Source organism: Galleria mellonella, unplaced genomic scaffold, assembly GCF_026898425.1.
Source record: "Galleria mellonella isolate WM207_F2 unplaced genomic scaffold, CSIRO_AGI_GalMel_v1 utg28, whole genome shotgun sequence".
NCBI lineage: Eukaryota > Metazoa > Arthropoda > Insecta > Lepidoptera > Pyralidae > Galleria > Galleria mellonella.
Window position 1 is genome coordinate 2,378,228 of NW_026442064.1, and position 20,529 is coordinate 2,398,756.

The 20,529-nt window shown below is 34.2% G+C and overlaps 1 protein-coding gene across 1 annotated transcript in view; it reads left to right on the forward strand.

Moving 5' to 3' along the window:
• Positions 1–8,031: 8,031 nt before the first annotated feature.
• LOC113514496 (transmembrane channel-like protein) overlaps positions 8,032–20,529 on the forward strand; it is a 35,948-nt gene continuing 23,450 nt past the window's right edge. The window contains exons 1-2 of the mRNA XM_052895497.1: positions 8,032–8,091; positions 11,107–11,184. Coding sequence (XP_052751457.1) covers positions 8,083–8,091; positions 11,107–11,184 — 87 coding nt within the window. The 5' untranslated portion in view covers positions 8,032–8,082. The remainder of the gene's footprint in view (positions 8,092–11,106; positions 11,185–20,529) is intronic.

Below are 20,529 nucleotides of genomic sequence, written 5' to 3' on the forward strand. Positions count from 1 at the left end.
TTATGTCTTTACATTTACCATATATGTATCTTTGATACGTTGTCTGGTAGGAATCAATATCTCTCTAAGTATATTATTTATTTATACTTTATAGACTACATTTAAAAGAATATATGATACAAAAGGACTAAACTTATGATATATAGAATTGTCTTCCAATTAATCTATCTTCACGCTAAGCTCCTTACAAGGTAGGCAAAAGAACACAACTGTAAAATTCACATTACAGACATTGCATGTTTTACTCACTTTCACAACGTGATTAAATGGATGAACCCAATTCGATGAAATTTAGTATGAATACAATGAAAATAAAAAACTAACATTTCTTATATATATATATATATATATATATATATATATATATATATATATATATATATATATATATATATATATATATATATATATATATATATATATATTTATTTATTTAACACTTTATTGCACCAACATAATAGGATTTGTTGAACAATTTTCAATACGTATAGTGTATAATGTATACAATCTTTGGAAGAAGGAATTAAAGCATAAATAGGTACGTGGCGCGATAAAAAAATAAATGTGTAAAAAATAATACAAGCCTTTAATAAGATGCACGGGAAGGAGAGGGTGGCCCATTCTATAGCGGTGGTCCCGTCACACCACCTGAGTTCTCAGGAATGGCAACGCATGGGGCGTATCATAGGCGAAACAGTATACTCTGTTATATCCACGGTACTGCTCATGTCTACAGGCAACGGTTACCGCTTTCCATTAGGTGGGCCGTCAGCTTGTTTGCCATTCTAAGTTGTATAAAAAAAAATGGAAAGGCAGATCAATTAGCCCATCATGATGAATATACCTGGAATTCAACACGATAGTTTCCAGGAGGGCCACGTGGAGGTCGATCTGACAAGGTATATTGCTAGCTATAACCATCGTGGTTAATCTTGATGAAGACATCCGACCTGCTTTCATTCTGACTTATCATCCTTCACTGGTGCCCTGACAGTATATAGTGATAGTGCAGTGGAGGAGGGCGGGGGGAGGGAGAGCGTCGCCATTCCATTCGGCATTTATTAAAAAAAAAAACTAAAATAATGTTTTTTTTTTAGATAGATACGTATGTAGGAGTATGTGACATTTTCCATTTTAAGCACGGTAAAATATCAGACCTAAATGCCACTAACACGACACTGGCCAGTGGTTCTCAAACTATATCGTAAATTGTTATTAGACACGAGACACGAGACACGAGACGCGCGTCTGGCGGCATAACTGCAAAACAATAGTTAAATATTTACTCTCAAGACACCTTCTGCTGTAACATATAATAGAGAATTTTCTTCGAAGTTATAATTTATCTTTTACTTTGTTAAAGTTGCATAACTATGCACGCAACTAAGTTACATTAACTTACTTTGTTTGTTGTATCTTAACATGCATTAATTTTTTATTTATAAAATACTAGCTTATGCCCTCGTTTTGCTCGCTTCATTCATCATCTTCAATCTATAAGTCGTTAACTGTCCACTGCTGAATATAGACTTCTCCCATATCTAAACGGGGGGGGGGGAAAGGGATTGTTAGTAATGGGGACTGAGAATCCCATTGCTAGCAATATACCCAACCAGGTCGACCTCCTCGTAGTTCTCCCTAGAAACTACCATGGTTAATTCCTGATGAATTCATCATGATGGGCTAACTGGCCTGTTTTCATTCTCATCTATCACCCTTCACCGGTGCTCCGCCAGCGTATAGCTCAACTTATAGCTCACTTTAGTCGATTCTAATGATTCATCTTAAAGATCGTATCAGATACTAAAAATACTCTACATTATCTGTTTACAATTACATCATCGAAAGAATGCGCTGCACCTACAGACAAAATAATACAGGCAGTGTTTTATACTTGGGCTGAGGCAAGATTATGTCATCTGAAACATATGTTAGACATCTGTGCGCCAAACATTGGCTTATAAAAATAGGAGTAACTTTATTGGCCGAAGATCACTTATCCCAAGATATATCTCAAAACAATAGCATTAAATTCACAAAAAAAAAACTCTTTTTTTTTTTTACATAATATTCTTTTTAATCCTGATGCTTACCCTAAAGGTTTTAAACTTTTAATTCGTCTTCTCTACCCATACTTTAATACTAGGCTCTTCCGGAAACCTTTCCCTATGACACCTTTTCATTCCACTAAATTTTATCACAATTCCTTCACTGTTTCTAGCATTACACCACCAGAGGGAGACTTTGTACAAAAGTCGATTGCTTGGGTACCTCTGTCCCATTCGTGTTTCACCCGTGAAGCAGAATTTACATGGTACAGAGGAATAACACCTGAGTCCTCTCTGGGGTATCATGGGCGAAACAGTATATTCTGTTATGTCCATGGTACTGCTCATGTCTATAGGCGACGGTTACCACTTTCCATCAGGTGGGCCGTCAGCTTGTTTGCTGTTTGTTTGTTTCAATTCAAGCAGTACATTCTTTACATATAATATATGTTTTTAATAATCGTAAAAAACTATTTACAGTCGACTTCAAAAAGAAGGTTCACAATAGTTATTTTTTTTATGGTTGTTACCTCATAACTCCGTCGGTTCTAAATTAATTTTGAATTTTTTTTTTTTAAGAAACAATATACTTACGGATTGATCATATAAATTCAATAGTTTTTAGACCAAAGTAACTGGAATTGAAGTCGGTATATATATATATATATATATATATATATATATATATATATATATATATATATATATATATATATATATATATATATAAAATAATAAAAGTGAGTTTGCTTGATTGTTTTTACTTAAAGCGTTAAGGTTATATGTTGCCTTATAACCTTAACGGTTTAAGTAATCTTTATGAAATTTAGTATATACGTTCTATATGAGATAAAGATGGATATAGTTTTTATTTTATTTCGATCAGTAAAGATATTCCGGTCATGCGGACGTAGTCGCGAGAAAAAGGTTCTAATATATAAAATAAGATGCATAATAAATACAATACTTTTTGTTTTTTGTGATACATTTAAATATAAATAAAAAGAGAAAAGAAATTTTTGAATGCACACTGACCTTATATATATATATATATATAAGGTCAGTGTACTGACCTATTGATACTGACTATATATATATATATATATATATATATATATATATATATATATATATATATATTTAATGTTTAATGAACAAAAGAATCCATATCTTCTCATGTGATGATAGATAAATAAAAACCGGAACTATATTTTTAAGAACACAACGATAACAAAGTTCAAAGAACTGTATGTTACAGAGATAACACTTATTTTAATCCAAATTTTTATAGAGCAGCCTGATTATTTTGTTGACACAACGATGCCAGACATATATTTGGTCTTATTAATAATACATCATCAAGTCAAGTGAGGAACTACAGTATAAATGGAGAAAGTGAAGTGTTCCCGAGATATTTTTTTACAGTCTAAAAGTTGACGTTAACACGTGAAATTTTAGATTTAGGCTCATGGTGTTTTTTTTTATAGGTGAAAATGGTATGGTAACCCCGCCTGCGCTAGCGGGATGCGCTGGCGAGGCACCAGTGAAGGGTGATAGATGAGAATGAAAACAGGCCAGTTAGCCTATCATGATGAATTCATCAGGAATTAACCAGGATAGTTTCCAGGAGGAACCGCGAGGAGGTCGACATTGTTGAGTATATTGCTAACAATGGGATTCTCAGTCTCCATTGCTAACAATCCCTTTCCTCCCTATAATATAGAGTACAATTACTCGAAATAACGTACAATACTTTATTATAAAGTATGGGTGGCAACCCTACTAACGGTTCAGAACTAAATCCGCAAAAAACCGAATATCGCACGCGAACAATGTCTTTGACAAAATCTAGTTTATAGAACAAAATAGTAAATATAAAAAGCTACAAAATTACATTTAGCTATATAATAACCGTGTTAACGCTGCGTCCTCTTGCGGCGACTTATAAAACCTTTCATCGGGGGGTGCGTGCCACATTCGCGCCCTTATTTTAGTTTTTGTTTCATCTGTAGTTAGTAGATGGCTCTACGGTCGCAAAAGCAATTATTCGTCCTATTTTTCAATAGACTTCAAAAATAAGAAGGTATCTTAATTCCATTCTTTATTTTTTTTTATCTTTTATGGACCAATTTTTTTATATTTATCTGTGGAGATGATAGGTGAGAATGAAAAGGCAGGTTCCTTTTTTTAATAGGTGATACTGGAATGGTAACCCCGCCTGCGCTATCGGTATACACTGGCGGGGTACCAGTGAGAGATGTTTTGTGAGGATGAAAAGGCAGGTCAGTTAGCCCATCATGACAAATTCAACGATAAATTAGTCACGATGGTTTCCAGGGGGGACCACGTGGAGGTCAACCTGATAAGGCATATTGAAAGCGATGGGGACTAATCTTCCCATTACTAACAATCCCTTCCCCCTGAAAAGACAGGTCAGTTAGCCCATTGTAATAAATGCACCTGGAATTCAGCACGTTTTCCAGGCGGGACCACGTGGGGGTCGACCTGACAGGCTATATAGCTATTGTATATTCTATATGATGTTTATATAATACAATTAACAGTACAATACTAATTGTATTAAAAAAATGTATAGAATCTCTTATCATCATCATCATCATCATCATATCAGCCTTTACTGTCCAATGCTGAACATAAGCCTTCCTTTTGAAGGGTTTTGCCAGTAGTTGCCACATTTGGCAAGCGGATTGGCAACCGCAGTCAGGCTTTAGATATGTTTTAAGAGGAACGCTGCTGCCCATCCCTCGCACTCCCTTAATCGCGTCTTACGACACCCACAAGAAAGGAAGGGGTGGCTTATTCTATGCCAGGACCACACGGCCAAGAAATAGAGGTATTAGACTATATTTCTGCTCTTTACCATTCAATTAGATATTTTGGAAACCACACCGAGTCCACAGACACTACTACACACAACTGTTCCGTGTAACGACGCCACACAAACAAATGAGCGAATTTGTTTCTTAGACCCCCATCCACTAAAATTATTTATTACACTGTTCTAATCTAATATATAAAATTCTCGTGTCTCGGTGTTTGTTATCAAACTCCTCCGTAACGGCTTTACCGATTTTTATGAAATTTTATGTGCATATCGGGTAGGTCTGAGAATCGGCCAACATCTATTTTTCATACCCCTCAATGATAAGGGTGACCCACCCCGAATTTCTTTTTTAATTTTTTTAACAACAATTTTTATTTTTATTTTATTATGATTTAGCATTGAAAAATACATACAAATTCAAATTATCACCCTTTTACGTTCAACCCCTGTTTTTTAATCGCGATTTTTATATGCTGCAATAGGGTTGCAAAATGGCAATCGAATATAATAATTGTAGTACGATAAATTTTCATGTATAGTTCTAGAAGTAATGTATATGGTAAAACAACGTTTGCCGAGTCAGCTAGTATTAATATAGAAAAATCCCATATAACGATATCCGTTCACGTTTATCTCCGAAATTACTTAACGGATTTTAATAAAATTTTATAAATAGGTATTTGCTTCAAACTATAGATAGATAGATAGATACTCTTTATTGTTTCTTATAAAAGATTACAATAGTAAACTTATTATAAATATAAATAATTACAAGAAATAATCACAGTGAGAGAACAATGGGCGACCTTATCGCTAAGAGCGATCTCTTCCGGGTAACTTATAAAAAAGATCTATATGCATATACATTTATATTTACAGGAATGGGTAAAATATAATTAATCATAACTTAAAATTGAGTGGCAGGACACATGCTTATTTACTTAGGCAGACATATTTCTTTTATGATAACCAATTATGAAGACTGTTACTATTTTTTAAACTTATGTTCACTTTTCGTTACGGCGGCTTGTTATTTACCATTATATATGTAAACAGACAACAAGACTATTATTAAATTTAATTATTTTGTATATTATCAAGTTATACAATGTTTTATACTGTACAGGTGAGCGATTTTTTTTTTATTTAATCAGAAATTCTAGATAGATAGATAGATAATTTATTTACATTAATTACAGCACACAAATTACAATAAAAAAAACATACACATAATACACAGTAAAAGAGATAATAGAATGAAAATAAAAAGCACAAAACAAAAAAAAACAAATATATAAACTAACACTCTCCTTTCTTTCCCTTCCTTCATGCGTGTGCCATAGTAACACAAAATGGTCACAACTCAGTTTATTGCTTTGCCCTTAAAAGAGCAAAACACTGATATTCTGTTGTAGCCAAGAGTTTATCAAACTACGTAGAAAAATGCTTTATCCAAAACCTTTTTTTTTAATAATATAACAAGTCTTTATCATAATACTTGTGCTAGGCAATGTATCTGTTCAATAACAAATGGTCCAACAAATAGAAATTCAACTACCACCACTTGACCAGAGGGAGACTGTACAAAAGTCGTTTGCTTGGGTACCTCTGTCCCATTCGTGTTTCAACCGTGAAGCAGTTGTGTTTGCATAACTGTGTTTCGGTTTGAAGGATGGGATATGGCGTGAAATTACTGGGTACAGAGGAATAACACCTGAGTCCTCAGGAATGGTAACGCATGGGGGGTATCATGAGCGAAACAGTATACTCTGTTATGTCCATGGTATTGCTCATGTCTATAGGCGACGGTTACCACTTTCCATCAGGTGGGCCGTCAGCTTGTTTGCCATGCTAAGTTGTATAAAAAAAAATACTAAAACTATGATGAATTTATAAGTACGAGTATTTCATACCTATGGATGTAAATGTAAAACGAGCTACGTTGTCTCACCCCTTTTAACAACCCACCTTTGCTTTCCATTCACTAATTACTGACGGACGGTGGTATAGGGCCGTAACCTAGATATTAAAAAAAAATTGTTTATCTATACAATTAACAATAACATTTTTAAATGAATTTTAAAGCTAAACATGTAAATCTTAGAGCGTTGCATTGATAGTCCACTGTATCTTTTTTTATACAACTTAGAATGGCAAACAAGCTGACGGCCCACCTGATGGAAAGTGGTAACCGTCGCCTATAGACATGAGCAGTACCATGGACAGAACAGAGTATACTGTTTCGCCCATGATACCCTCCATGCGTTGCCATTCCTGAGGACTCAGGTGTTATTCCTCTGTATCCTGTAAATTCACGCCATATCCCACCCTTCAAACCGAAACACAGCCATGCAAACACAACTGCTTCACGGTAGAAACACGAATGGGACAGAGGTGCCCAAGCAATCGAAGTAGTTGAAAACATGTGGAGAAAAGCTATATATATATATATATATATATATATATATATATATATATATATATATATATATATACATTATCATCATATTAGCCGTCTACTATTCGCTGCTAAAATCATAGGCCTCCTCAAAAGAATAGGTTTTATCAATAATTGTCACGCTTGGCAGTTGGATTGATAGCTTTGGTTCATTTCCAAGCCCTCGACCACTAAGATTCATTAGTCGCCTCTTAGAGGAAGCTATTCGAAGGTGTAGCCTATTCTATGTCGAAACGTTACGACAATGGATATTATAGGACATTACAATCGTGGTCTTGAAACGTCTTATTTTTTTTACAAATTAAATGTGATTATTTTTTAAGAATATCTTGAAAAATTACAGTCAGGTAATTTTTGTACATTACACGTCCTCTAATGATAAACAAGATCCCGCTAAAGCCCATAAACAACGTTCAACACGCAACGCACGCAACGGGAGCAACTTCAAAAAAATTCTAAACAGCAAATTAAAAAGTCATTACCGTTACATATGTATATATATATTTTTTTAATTCCTTAATTTAACCATCCTACTAATTCAACCACTTAATTGCAGTGCTCACGTCATTCTAATCAGGATAATAGCATGCAAACAATAACGTAATACAATGGTAATTTAAATATTGGGACTTACACCTCTTTGTCGGGCGGCGCGCCATCAGGCACCGCGCGAACTGTTACTGTTAACTGTTAACTTCTGTCAGTCGTCACACAGCTGTACTCACTACAACATGGACAAGGTAATTAATTGCAATAGTAAAATTTTTTTATTGCCTAACATTTAATTAAAGACTTACAATCATTAATACATCCACGGAATGCTTCCCTAAACGTGTATTAAGTTTATTCGGTTCGCCATTTTAAAAATAGACATTCACTGCTTTTTATTTACTATTCATATACTTTATTTTTATTTTTTATCATAATTATGTGAAATATATAATAGGTTGTTAGGATTATTACCTAAGCTTTATTTTTAACGGGCTTCAAAAATAAGTAAGTATTGTATTGTAAAATCTTTATTGTACATAACTCAGATTAAACACTGGTAAATGATTTAATATACAAGTATGTATCTAAGACACATAGTCTAAAACTCCATATGTTTACATTTAATGTATAGTTTTTTTATTTAATTGATTTTTGCTTTATGTTTATTACCTCTTAACTCTGTCAGTTGTAAACCGATTAAAAAAAAATCACTTTTTATCTGTTAGAATATACTCGTACTTGCAGATTAGTTCCAGAGAAATTTTATCAAAATTAGTTGAGAGATATAGTTTTTAGATGAAAATAACTGGTTTTCTCACATTTGAAGTCGATTCCTTTTGTGCGATAGAACCATTAATTATAAAGAGTTAACATAAAGTAGAAATTTTATCTAATAAATAAGTTAAATATCTTAAATTAAGGATTAACTTGCGGTCCTAAGTAAAAGCCATGATATACTAACTACGGTTAATTCTTAACGCCATTATTCATGAATAAGTTTATATCGGCTTCAAATACTAAATTATATATGTATGTTTATGTATTGTAATCTTATTTTTATATTTTTTTTTATACAACTTAGAATGGCAAACAAGCTGACGGCCCACCTGATGGAAAGTGGTAACCGTCGCCTATAGACATGAGCAGTACCATGGACATAACAGAGTATACTGTTTCGCCCATGATACCCCCAAGCGTTGCCATTCCTGAGGACTCAGGTGTTATTCCTCTGTACCCAGTAAATTCACGCCATATCCCTTTAAACCGAAACACATATTATATTTTATATTTAGAATATTTTGCATTTTGTTTGATTCCTTTTATGTATTTACTGTGTCTGACTTGCGCCATCTACCTTTCTCTCTGAATTTATCCATTCTTCATGCCAGGTTGTCCGTAAGAAATTGCTTTTAGCGATAAGGCCGCCTTTTGTATATGCACATTCTGTATAAATACTCCTTGTATAAATCTCTACTGTGCGCAATAAAGAGTTTATTATTATTATTATTATGTTCTAAACTAGTTACTTGCCCCGGCTTCGCACAAATGTAAAGTGTGTGAAATTCACAAATGAGATCTCCCATCTCTATTCTATCTCACTCACTCACCTTTTCATATATAGATTTTTAACCCAATTTTATTTTTCACTTATTCATACGATTTTTTTAAACATTTTATTCCGTATAAGGTCCTGACAATTATTCACATAACAAAAAAACTTAACCAAATAAGGCGCTTATATGGCTGCACCTAAAATGATGCGCTCACAAGCATTCGACAATTAATTTTTATTTACATATAATTTAAAAATTAAATACGAAAGCAATAGTTTGTAATTCTTTAGTATTCTTATTATTACGTACTGTTGTTAGAATATAAATGATCAATAAAATCCATGCGAAGCCCACGGACTGCTAATGAGGTGGACAAAATACTGCGAACATATGTATGCGATATTATGTATGCCTTAAATTATTAGATATTTTACCAGAGGGAGACTTTGTACAAAAGTCGATTGCTTGGGTACCTCTGTCCCATTCGTGTTTTTACCATGAAGCAGTTGTGTTTGCATAACTGTGTTTCGGTTTGAAACGTGGGATGTGGCGTGAATTTACTGGGTACAGAGTAATAACACCTGAGTCCTCAGGAATGGCAACGCATGGGTATCATGGGCGAAACAGTATACTCTGTTATGTCCATGGTACTGCTCATGTCTATAGGCGACGGTTACCACTTTCCATCAGGTGGGCCGTCAGCTTGTTTGCCATTCTAAGTTGTATAAAAAAAATTATATAGATAGAGTCTCTCCATACAAATGCTTCGAGAAAAACGGGTCATCTTTTTCATACAATTTTGCGTGATAAATAGATATGAGTGATTCCTTTATGACTTCTATATTTATTTTGCCTTATAATTTCTGCATCTTTTCAATGTGTAAAGACTAATTTTATTTATTAAATAATAAGTCAAGATACGAGTCGAAAAAAAAGCGAGCCAGCTAATTGTTAATTTTTTTTACAACATAGGTGGCAAACGAGCATGCGGCTCACCTGATGGTAAGTGATTACCGCCGCCCATGATCACCCACAACACCAGCGGCATTGCAGGTGTGCTGCCGGCCTTTTAAAAAGGAATATACTCTTTTCTTAGCTGACTCGCATGTAAATAGATGAATTGATTGATTGACTTCATTAATCAACGATATGATTGACCGCTGATTGAAAATAACCATTGATATGCTGCAAAATGGATGTCACAGTATATGCTATGACTTTCATGGTATGGCTTATAATTTGTAAAGGACTAATGTTTTATTTTGTACCTTTTAATTTTATTATCAGAACTCAGTTTCATTTGTCACAAATCTTTAAATCTATATACACGCGGTTCACAATAGTTGATCTTATAAATATCATGTAAAATGAAAATTCTACTACCAACCTTCCCGGAAATCATATGGAAACCATCATCACGATGGGCGAATTGATCTGCTTTCATTATCACCTATCATCTCTTACTGGTAGTCCACCAGCGTATACCGATAGCTCAGGCAAGGTTTCCGTTTTATTATATATTTTTATTAATTTATTTTACAAATTATATAAGTAAGATAATATATTTATTTATTATAGTTATAATTTATTAATTTAAATAAAAATTTAAAAGGTTCTATCTATCTATCTATCTATCCTATTTAAGAGCTGCGCTCTTGTCGGTAGAGCTCTTGCCACTATATTAATTGTCACTGATATGTTCTCTCACAGGGCAGAGAAAAAGGTATATTGAAGTTGGACCCTCGGCCTAGGGTCTACATTGACAACAAACATGAACTGACCCCTCAGGTACGTATCATTCTTATTTCTAAACATAAGTAAATGATTTTACATATCTACACACTGCGGTTCTAGTAGATTTAAATAATTTAGAAAGGGGGAAAGGGATTGTTAGTAATGGAGACTGAGAATCCCATTGCTAGCAATACATCCAACCAGGTCGACCTCCTCGCGGTTCCCCATGGAAATTATCATGGTTAATTCCTGATGAATTCATCATGATGGGCTAACTGGCCTGTTTTCATTCTCATCTATCACCCTTCACTGGTGCTCCGCCAGCGTAGCCCGTTAGCGCAGGCGGGGTTACCAATCCATTTTCACTCATAAAAAAAAATTAGAAAACAAACATACCTAAAAAATATACCTTTTTCTTTCTATTTTTTCTAATACATTATACCTTTTTTTTTACGCAACTTAGAATGGCAAACAAGCTAAGATCCCACCCGAGGGAAAGTGGCAACCCTATTGACATGAACAATACCCTGGACGTAACAGAGTAAACTGTTTCGGCCATGATACCCCCATGCATTGCCATTCCTGAGGACTAAGATGTTATGCCTGTAAGTTCACTGCCGTATTCCAACCTTCAACCGAAACACAACCATGCAAACACAACTGCTTCACGGTAGAAACACGAATGAGACAGAGGTACCCAAGCAAACGAATTTTGTACGAAGTTTCCCTCTTGTAAACCTGGTACCTGCTTTTTGTAGAGGCAGATCTTGGCTTTGCGAAACTTGTCTGTGTAGAGCTCAATTAATATTTAAATTAAAATTGTCATTTATATATATTAATAATGTAATACATTATTAATCAAATTGTTTATAATTACTCCTCTCCATCCAAAGGTTGCCTGGAAGAGATCGCTTACAGCGATAAGGTCGCCCATTGTTTTCTCACTGTGATTATTTCTTTTAATTGTTTATATTTATGATAAGTTTAGTATTGTAATCTTTTGGAGGAAACAATAAAGAGTATCTATCTATATTTTAATATATATATATATACATATATATATATATATATATATATATATATATATATATATATGTATATAAAATCGTTAGAGGCATTAATTACCCTATAACACTGTGACTAAAAATAAGTACTATATTATTTATAACTAGCTAATACTCGTGTCTTTGCCTGCGTGGTATTTGTTATTTCTGGTTAGGATGTATCGATGTATATACCTACCTATTTATTATGTCCAGAAATTATGGACTAAAATTAACAAATAACGTGTCTTTCTCACTCTTTGCCTTAGGTTAAAATTACTTTACTTATAAGTTCTATAATATTTTAACTATCCCACGGGAATTCTTTAATTTTCCGTGATTAAAAGTATCTAAAATGTTGACCGGGATGTAAGGTACCAACATGCAAAATTTCATTTAATTTGGTCCAACAGTTTCGGAGATTATTAAAAAAATTGAAATAAAATCTGGACGTGTTCTTTTTCACTTCTAACATTCCCCTGAATCGATTTTTACCGTTTTTTTATTTCTTTGTACAGACATTAAACCTCTACAGTTTTATTATATGTATATAGATTGATTACAGTTTTAAAATATTCAAGCGCGTGACTCGTTAACATGGAAGACTTTATATGTTCGGCGAAATGTGATCAACTATACAGTACTAGCTGACCCCGCGAACTTCGTACCGCCTAACGTTCGATTTTTTAAATTTTTAGTTTTTTTAATACTTCTTCTGCTATTCTGGACGCGAGTCAACTAGATTTATAATTATGTTACTAACGTCACTCAATTGTTTTGCTTTCCCGGAACCTCTCCAATAACACTTGAACTATATGTTATGGTGTTAAAGTTTAAATTGACATTTAAGTATTATTTCGAATTGTTTGTTTTTTAGGCATTTTTTTTTTTATTTTTCTCCCCGTAATAACCATCCTAGTGCTTCAAGGAACATTCTAAAAAGGAATTAGCGACGTGCTGAAGAAGGGCCAAATTAAAAGTACCCGTAACCGGCGAGCGTGTATGAAAAGATTGATGAATGTGGAAGAAGCGAAAGAGGTTTGTTTGAATCGAAGCATTTGGCGTTCCATTGTTTCTGCCTATCCTAATGGGAGACAGGCGTGACAGATATGTATGTATGAATTAGCGAAATTGCTTTAGCTGTTCCCGGGATTCGCGCTTAGCAACACATTCAGCGATTCGTTTTTATATTATAGATATTCACTAAAAAATTAGTTTTAATTTTATTTTTTAATTACGCTGAAAAGTCTACTTGCTTCAGAAATTTTTTTTTTATCCGACTTAGAATGGCAAACAAGCTGACGGCCCACCTGATGGAAAGTGGTAACCGTCGCCTATAGACATGAGCAGTACCATGGACATAACAGAGTATACTGATTCGCCCATGATACCCCCCATGCGTTGAAAATATTTTATATATTCAGGAAATATTTTATAGATGATAGAGGTATGGTAACACCGCCTACGCTATCGGTTTACGATACCGGGATACCGGCGATTAGTGATAGATGAAGATGAAGTCAGGTCAGTTGGCCCATCGTAACGAAATCGTGATGAATTACCACCCGACGGTTTTCAGGAAGGATCACGCGATAGTGGACCTATCACTGTATATGATAGATCCAATTATTAAGAATCCTTCTTGCTCTGAGCTTAACGGGAATCTCTTCCAGTCAAACTCTTCTTTAGGTGTTATATTATTATATCCTTGTGTACTTGTGAAAGTTAGTTTATTTATTACCTATTCGCTTCACCAATCACTATAAAATTTGGCTTATGTATAATAGCTGTATAAAGATCTAGGCTCCTTTTTTTTTGGGTCACGCGAACAAACCCGCAGCGCGGGTTTGGCTAGCATATTAATTAATTAGATGAGATAAAAAGTGTCCTGTACGTTAATCTGTAACACAGACTGTGTTTTTCTGTATACTTAACATACAAACATTCAACAAATATATATATATATACAATATCTTTCTTTCTTTTCTCAATGTTCTCTACCCAAAGGTTGTCTGGAAGAGATTGCTAAGCGGTAAGGCCGCCTTTTGTATCATTTCTTATTACATTTAAATGTGTTTACTATTTTATAAATGGTGCAATAGTGTAAATATATATATATATATATATATATATATATATATATATATATATATATATATATATATATATATATATATATATATATATATATATATATATATATATATATATATATATATATATATATATATATATATATATATATATATATATATATATATATATATATATATATATGTAATGTATTTTTTTATCCAAAAACATCTATAACACTCTCATACCATTTATGTCGTAAATGAAGTCTATTTTTTTTTTAATATAGCTGTTTTTCTTTCTAATTTCACACAAGCATAGCGGAATCAGTAACTAGTTCAGCCAACAAACGGGGCGCGACCTAACTGACAAAGCGGCCAATTAACAAAATGTATCAGTAGCTGCACGAAGCAAAGCACGGTTTCTAAACAAAATTTATCTTTTTTTACTCTAAATAATTTTGGCAAAGTAAAGTCGAATAGTAACCCTGCCTGGTCTATAGAACTTTTTTTTTAATGGATGATAATGGCATGGTAACCCCACCCGCGCTATCGGTATACACCGGCGGGGCACCAGTGAAGGATGATAGGTGAGGATGAAGCAGGTCAGTTAGCCCATCGTGACGAATTCAACGAGATGTGTTCACGATGGTTTCTAGGGGGAACCACGTGGAGGTCGACCTAATAGGGCATATTGCTAGCAATGGGGCTGTCAAACTTCATTGCTAACAATCCTTTTCCCCCCATGGTCTATAGGACTAATGACGATGAACTGTCCACTGTTGAACATGGACCTCCCTGTTGCAAGGTTTTGTCAGTAGTTACTGCGCTAAGCAGATGAATTAGCAATTACAGTTAGGCTTTGGTGAGACAGACCAGAGGGAGACTTTGTACAAAGGTCGATTGCTTGGGTACCTCTATCCCATTCGTGTTTCAACCGTGAAGCAGTTGTGTCTGCATGGCTGTGTTTCGGTTTGAAGGGTGGGATATGGCGTGAATTTACAGGGTACAGAGGAATAACATCTGAGTGCTCAGGAATGGCAACGCATGAAGGGATATCATGGGCAAAACAGTATACTGTGTTATGTCCATGGTACTGCTCATGTCTATAGGCGACGGTTACCACTTTCCATCAGGTGGACCGTCAGCTTGTTTGCCATTCTAAGTCGTATAAAAAAAATGTTTTAAAAGGGACGCTGCTGACCATCCCTGTAACATTAATTATCCTTAATTGCCTCTTACGACGTCCTAGCATAGAATAGGCCATCCCTTCCTTTCCTGTGGGTGTCGTAAGAGCCACCTAAGGGAGAGCGAGGGATTGGCAACAGCGTCCCTCTTAAAATATCTCCAAAGTCTAACTGTGATTGCTAGGGGGAAAAGGATTGTTAGTAATGGAGACTGAGAATCCCATTGCTAGCAATATACCCAACCAGGTCGACCTCCTCGCGGTTCCCCCTGGAAACTATCTTGGTAAATTCCCGATGAATTCATCATAATGGGCTAACTGGCCTGTTTTCATTCTCATCTATCACCCTTCACTGGTGCTCCGCCAGCGTATCCCGTTAGCGCAGGCGGGGTTACTATTCCATTTTCACCCATCATAAAAAAAAACTGTGATTGCCAATCCGCCTGATAAACCACTGGCGAAACCCCCCAAGGGTGAGGCTTATGTTCAGTTAAAGACAGTTAAAGACTGATATGATAACTGATATGATATGATGCCAATAAAAGCATCGAAGTACCCTTGAATATACAAGCGCAAACTGAGAACAGCACGGGCAATATAAAATGAACTAATCACGTCGCCTTACATAATAGTAAATTATGGTGTAATAAATCAATATTACTGATCACTGCCAACCTTTGTACGTGAAAAATCACTTCTTAATTATTATGCCGCGTGATATTAACTTCGGAGTGGGGGCGCGAGGCGGGGGTGGAAGTTAATGGAATGAACGCACAGGGCTGCCTCTCGTGTTACACACTTTTTTTATTTAAATTGATATTAATGGAACGGTAACCTCGTCTGCGCTACTGCTATGTACTAAGGAAACCAGTGTGCGATGATACTCGTAGGTGAGGATCAAATCAGAGGGGCTACCATGAAATCTTTTCCGAAATTTCGAGGCTCAAGAGAACAATAATTTGATGTTAAAATAATATAATGCATACCGTTTCAAAATAAAAAATGAATATTAAAATATCCATCCTGGACTGTTATGGTAGGATTTATGTCACATGAAATGTTAAGCTTCGTCTGAATCGATTTCGGGACAACACGAAATGAAGTCCGCAAATTCGGTATTCCATTTCATGGTAGATCCCCAAAATCAGTAGTATCGTGATGAATTCATCAGCAATCAGACATGATAGTTTCCAAGTTATAATGCGTGGTGGGCGACTGACATATTGCTAGCAATGGTGACCCAATTGACTAGACCCAATTACTCACCCCTCCCCTCCATATTATATTACAGGTGGGTCTATAGTGACGACGTAGATTTTAGACTGGCCATTTCAAATGATAGTGTCCGGTGGGTGTTCATTTACTTGGTTTTAAAGCCACTGCATGAGTGATATTATTTTTCATTTAATATAACCTCACCAATTTAAATAGACGACCCGTTCTGAGGGCGTTATATTACCGTACTAGTGCATTTTAATCAGTCGTGTTCTCCGAAAAGAATCATAAAATAATGAAGCAAACGACCTTTTAAACCTCCCTTGACGTTCAACAGATAATTTGTCAACTACATTTTTTTAATTAAATAAATTTAACTTATGTTTTACAAGGATTTAAAAATAATTACCTATCCACAACACCCATTACTACATCAAATCATTTACAGTACAAGCTGCTAGACTCTGAAATTCCCTCCCAAATGATACCAGAAGGACGCAGACCGTCCATGGGTTCAAGGGTTAAACAATATGATTTTACAATACAATTATTGACATTTGAGTTACTTGAGTTACTATGTATAATAGTTATTCTATGTTTATATAAATTTAGTATATATATATATATATATATATATATATATATATATATATATATATATATATATAACTATAAAGCTACTAATATTATTGAAATGAAATGAAATGAGTTTATTTGCATTAAACAGTTTAAAATTATTACAAGCCACGTGGTATTATTTTGGCACCTGTTTAATTGCCTTAAAAGATGTAGGCATGCAAATATTTTACATTTTATATAAAAAAAACCGGTAAACAAAATTATAATTCAATTACATTATTTAAATTGATTGATTAATAATTAATTAATTAATTTTTGCACCATATATGTTATACTTTATAACTAAATCCTACAGACACTCTCCTTTCGGGCTCTCAAGGTTGACTGGAAGAAATCCCTTTAAAATCCTTAAAGTCCGCTGTGTACATTTTTGTTATAACCAAATATTTATACTATTAGTGAATGTACATAAATATATAAATAATAGCGCTAGTTTTTACCCGCGACTTCGTCCTCGTAATCAGAGGGCCTACCATGAAATGTTTTCCGAAATTTCGGAGCCAAACGAAACAGAAAATTGATGTTAAAATTACATTAATACATGCCGTTTGGAAATATTAAAAATGTTAAAATATTGTTCCTTTAGACTTTTATGATAGGGTGTATGACGAACGAAATATTCAACTCCATTTATTGGTCCGATTTTGACATAAACAAAAACACGAAATTGACTCCGAAATTTCGGAATTTCATTTCATGGTAGACTCGCTGGATATATTCCCTGACCGGAAATAAAAAATATTAAGTACTAGTATGCCCTTCTTCATTCCATACAGTGCACGTATACCAAATTTCATATCGATTTCCTTTAATTTGCTAAGAGTTAACCAACAAACAAATTTCCTCTCATAATTATAATATTAGTAGCGATTGTCATGTCGAGTGGTTTTCCATTAGTATGAATGAATTTAAAGTGACAGATAATACGCAATCATTTCCTGAACGAATTATACCCCACACAATGGCTGATATGCATTTTTTTACAAAGTTGTGCAATACAAGAGAGTAAAAACAAAAATTGTAATAAATTATAGCTACATATATCGATAGAAAATAAAAAAAATATTCGCCAATTTAAAAATTTCGTCTCAAATTACTTTTAATTACATAATAATCAACAAAAACCACAAGTCTCGATTTTAACGCCATCTAGTATTTCGTATCCAAATTAGTTTTGTGTCCAATTACCTTAAAACTTGTTTAAATGAATAAAGGGCTATTACCTATAATCGGGATATAATGTTCATAAACTTTATTACAGGTTTACTGTAGTACATGGTAAATACTGTATAAATATAAAATATACAATGTTTGAACTAGACAGAATAGATTTTAAGTGCACCTATCAACATTTATTACTGGCGTGTATAATTTTGAGCTCGTTATGATTTTGCATGTGGTTTATTTCAGCAAACCGCATCAATGTGTCACGAACGGTACTGTTGCATGTTTGCATAATTGATTAGTTTATGGTTTTTATAACCATAAAACACTGTGCATACATAATTACAATGGACAACCTTCTCTAATCCATACTAATATTATAAATGGAAAAGTGAATTTGTTTATTATCATATAGTGCCTTAACGGCTTAATCAATCCCTATGAATAGTACATTACTGCAGCGGCCAGCAACTGAGGCATTGATGGACGTACATGCAAATGTGGACCGAGGCGTAGCCGAGGTACACATACGTGAGTCCATCAATGCGTAGTTGTGGCCAAGGCTTGTATAGTACTTTTCTCAAACAATGCGCGGAAATCAAAAACACAATTTTACTTTTTAAGTTCAATGACGAATAACGAATAATAATAAATTTTCACGCGCGAATAATAAATGTTCCTTCGTTTTTTTTTCAATATACAGCTTCTTATTTGCAAGCCAGTTCGATATTTAAATAAAACCTTGTATTAGTTACCTCCTTGGTAGCCATGTTTCGAAGTAAAAGATCATTCCATTTTTTAATTACAGGACAGATATGAGTTTACATAGTAATTTATCTGGCCGCAAAACACGACAGATATGGATTTTCATACAACTTTTGCCGGCCGCTGCCCGCATGTATTTGGCCAGTACGGCAATTTTGATTTATCTCGAAGAAGATTGTCAAAATAATGCTCACATTTCCAAACATGTTTGAGAAAATTTAATTTACACGCACACGTGATGATCTTTACATGCCTCAAGACATCGATTACACGCATCTACTCGTATCTAAATTTAAACTAATATTATAAAGTGCAAACATTTTTTTCTTATATAGCTAAACTATATTATACAGCGAATAATGTAGGCTAGGCTATATTTTATTACAAAAAATACAAGCCGATAAGTTGTTATTAAATATAATATTGTTCATTGTGTGTGTAATAATATATGTATATTGCAAGATATATATGTATATATATAAATTACATTGTCCTCAGTTACTAAGCCTTATAAATTTGCGAGTCCCTTCTAGACTACCTCGTGGACCTATAACTCCGCTAATACCTCCATTTAGAAGAACTGTTCTGGGTAGTGTAATATATATATATGTAATTATATATGTTGGTAAACCTAAATAAATAAATATATTATAATATATTCCTAAGTCCTCAGGAATGGCAACGCATGGGGAATATAATGGGCAAAACAGTATACTCTGGTATGTCTATGGCACTGCTCATATCTATAGGCGACAGCTTGTTTGCCATTCTAAGTTGCATAAAAAAATATATGTAAATTTTTACACGAAGTTATGTGAAATTGATCGTAAAGGACTTATTTTTTATTATCAATTGTTATCTATTTATATATACCAAAAAAGCGCAATAAAACCTCCTAACTAAAACACGTGTAATTATTTCGGCGACGTGGTACCCCTGGCTGGCATATTAATCAGAGGCAGCGATTGCCGCTCATTGACACCCATCGAAGACTGACGGCGTGCTGTCACGAGACCAGCGCTGGGCGTGGACTCTGACATAAGAGATCTATAGGCGTAAGCGATAATTAGATTCTACAATTAAATACAAGAGCGGCTCGCATAACGAGACTGGCCATCGAATCAAGTCCCTTGAGGTGTAGGCAGAGAGAACCGAGTACTCTACATACATACATACCGAGTATCTTTACATACATCTCTTTCTTCCGGCGTTTTGATAAAAATTCTAATAAAAATAGATAATTTTAGATTTAATAATAATTTAAGAAATAAATTTAATTTAATTTGCAATATAAAATAATAAAAATATATGTGTG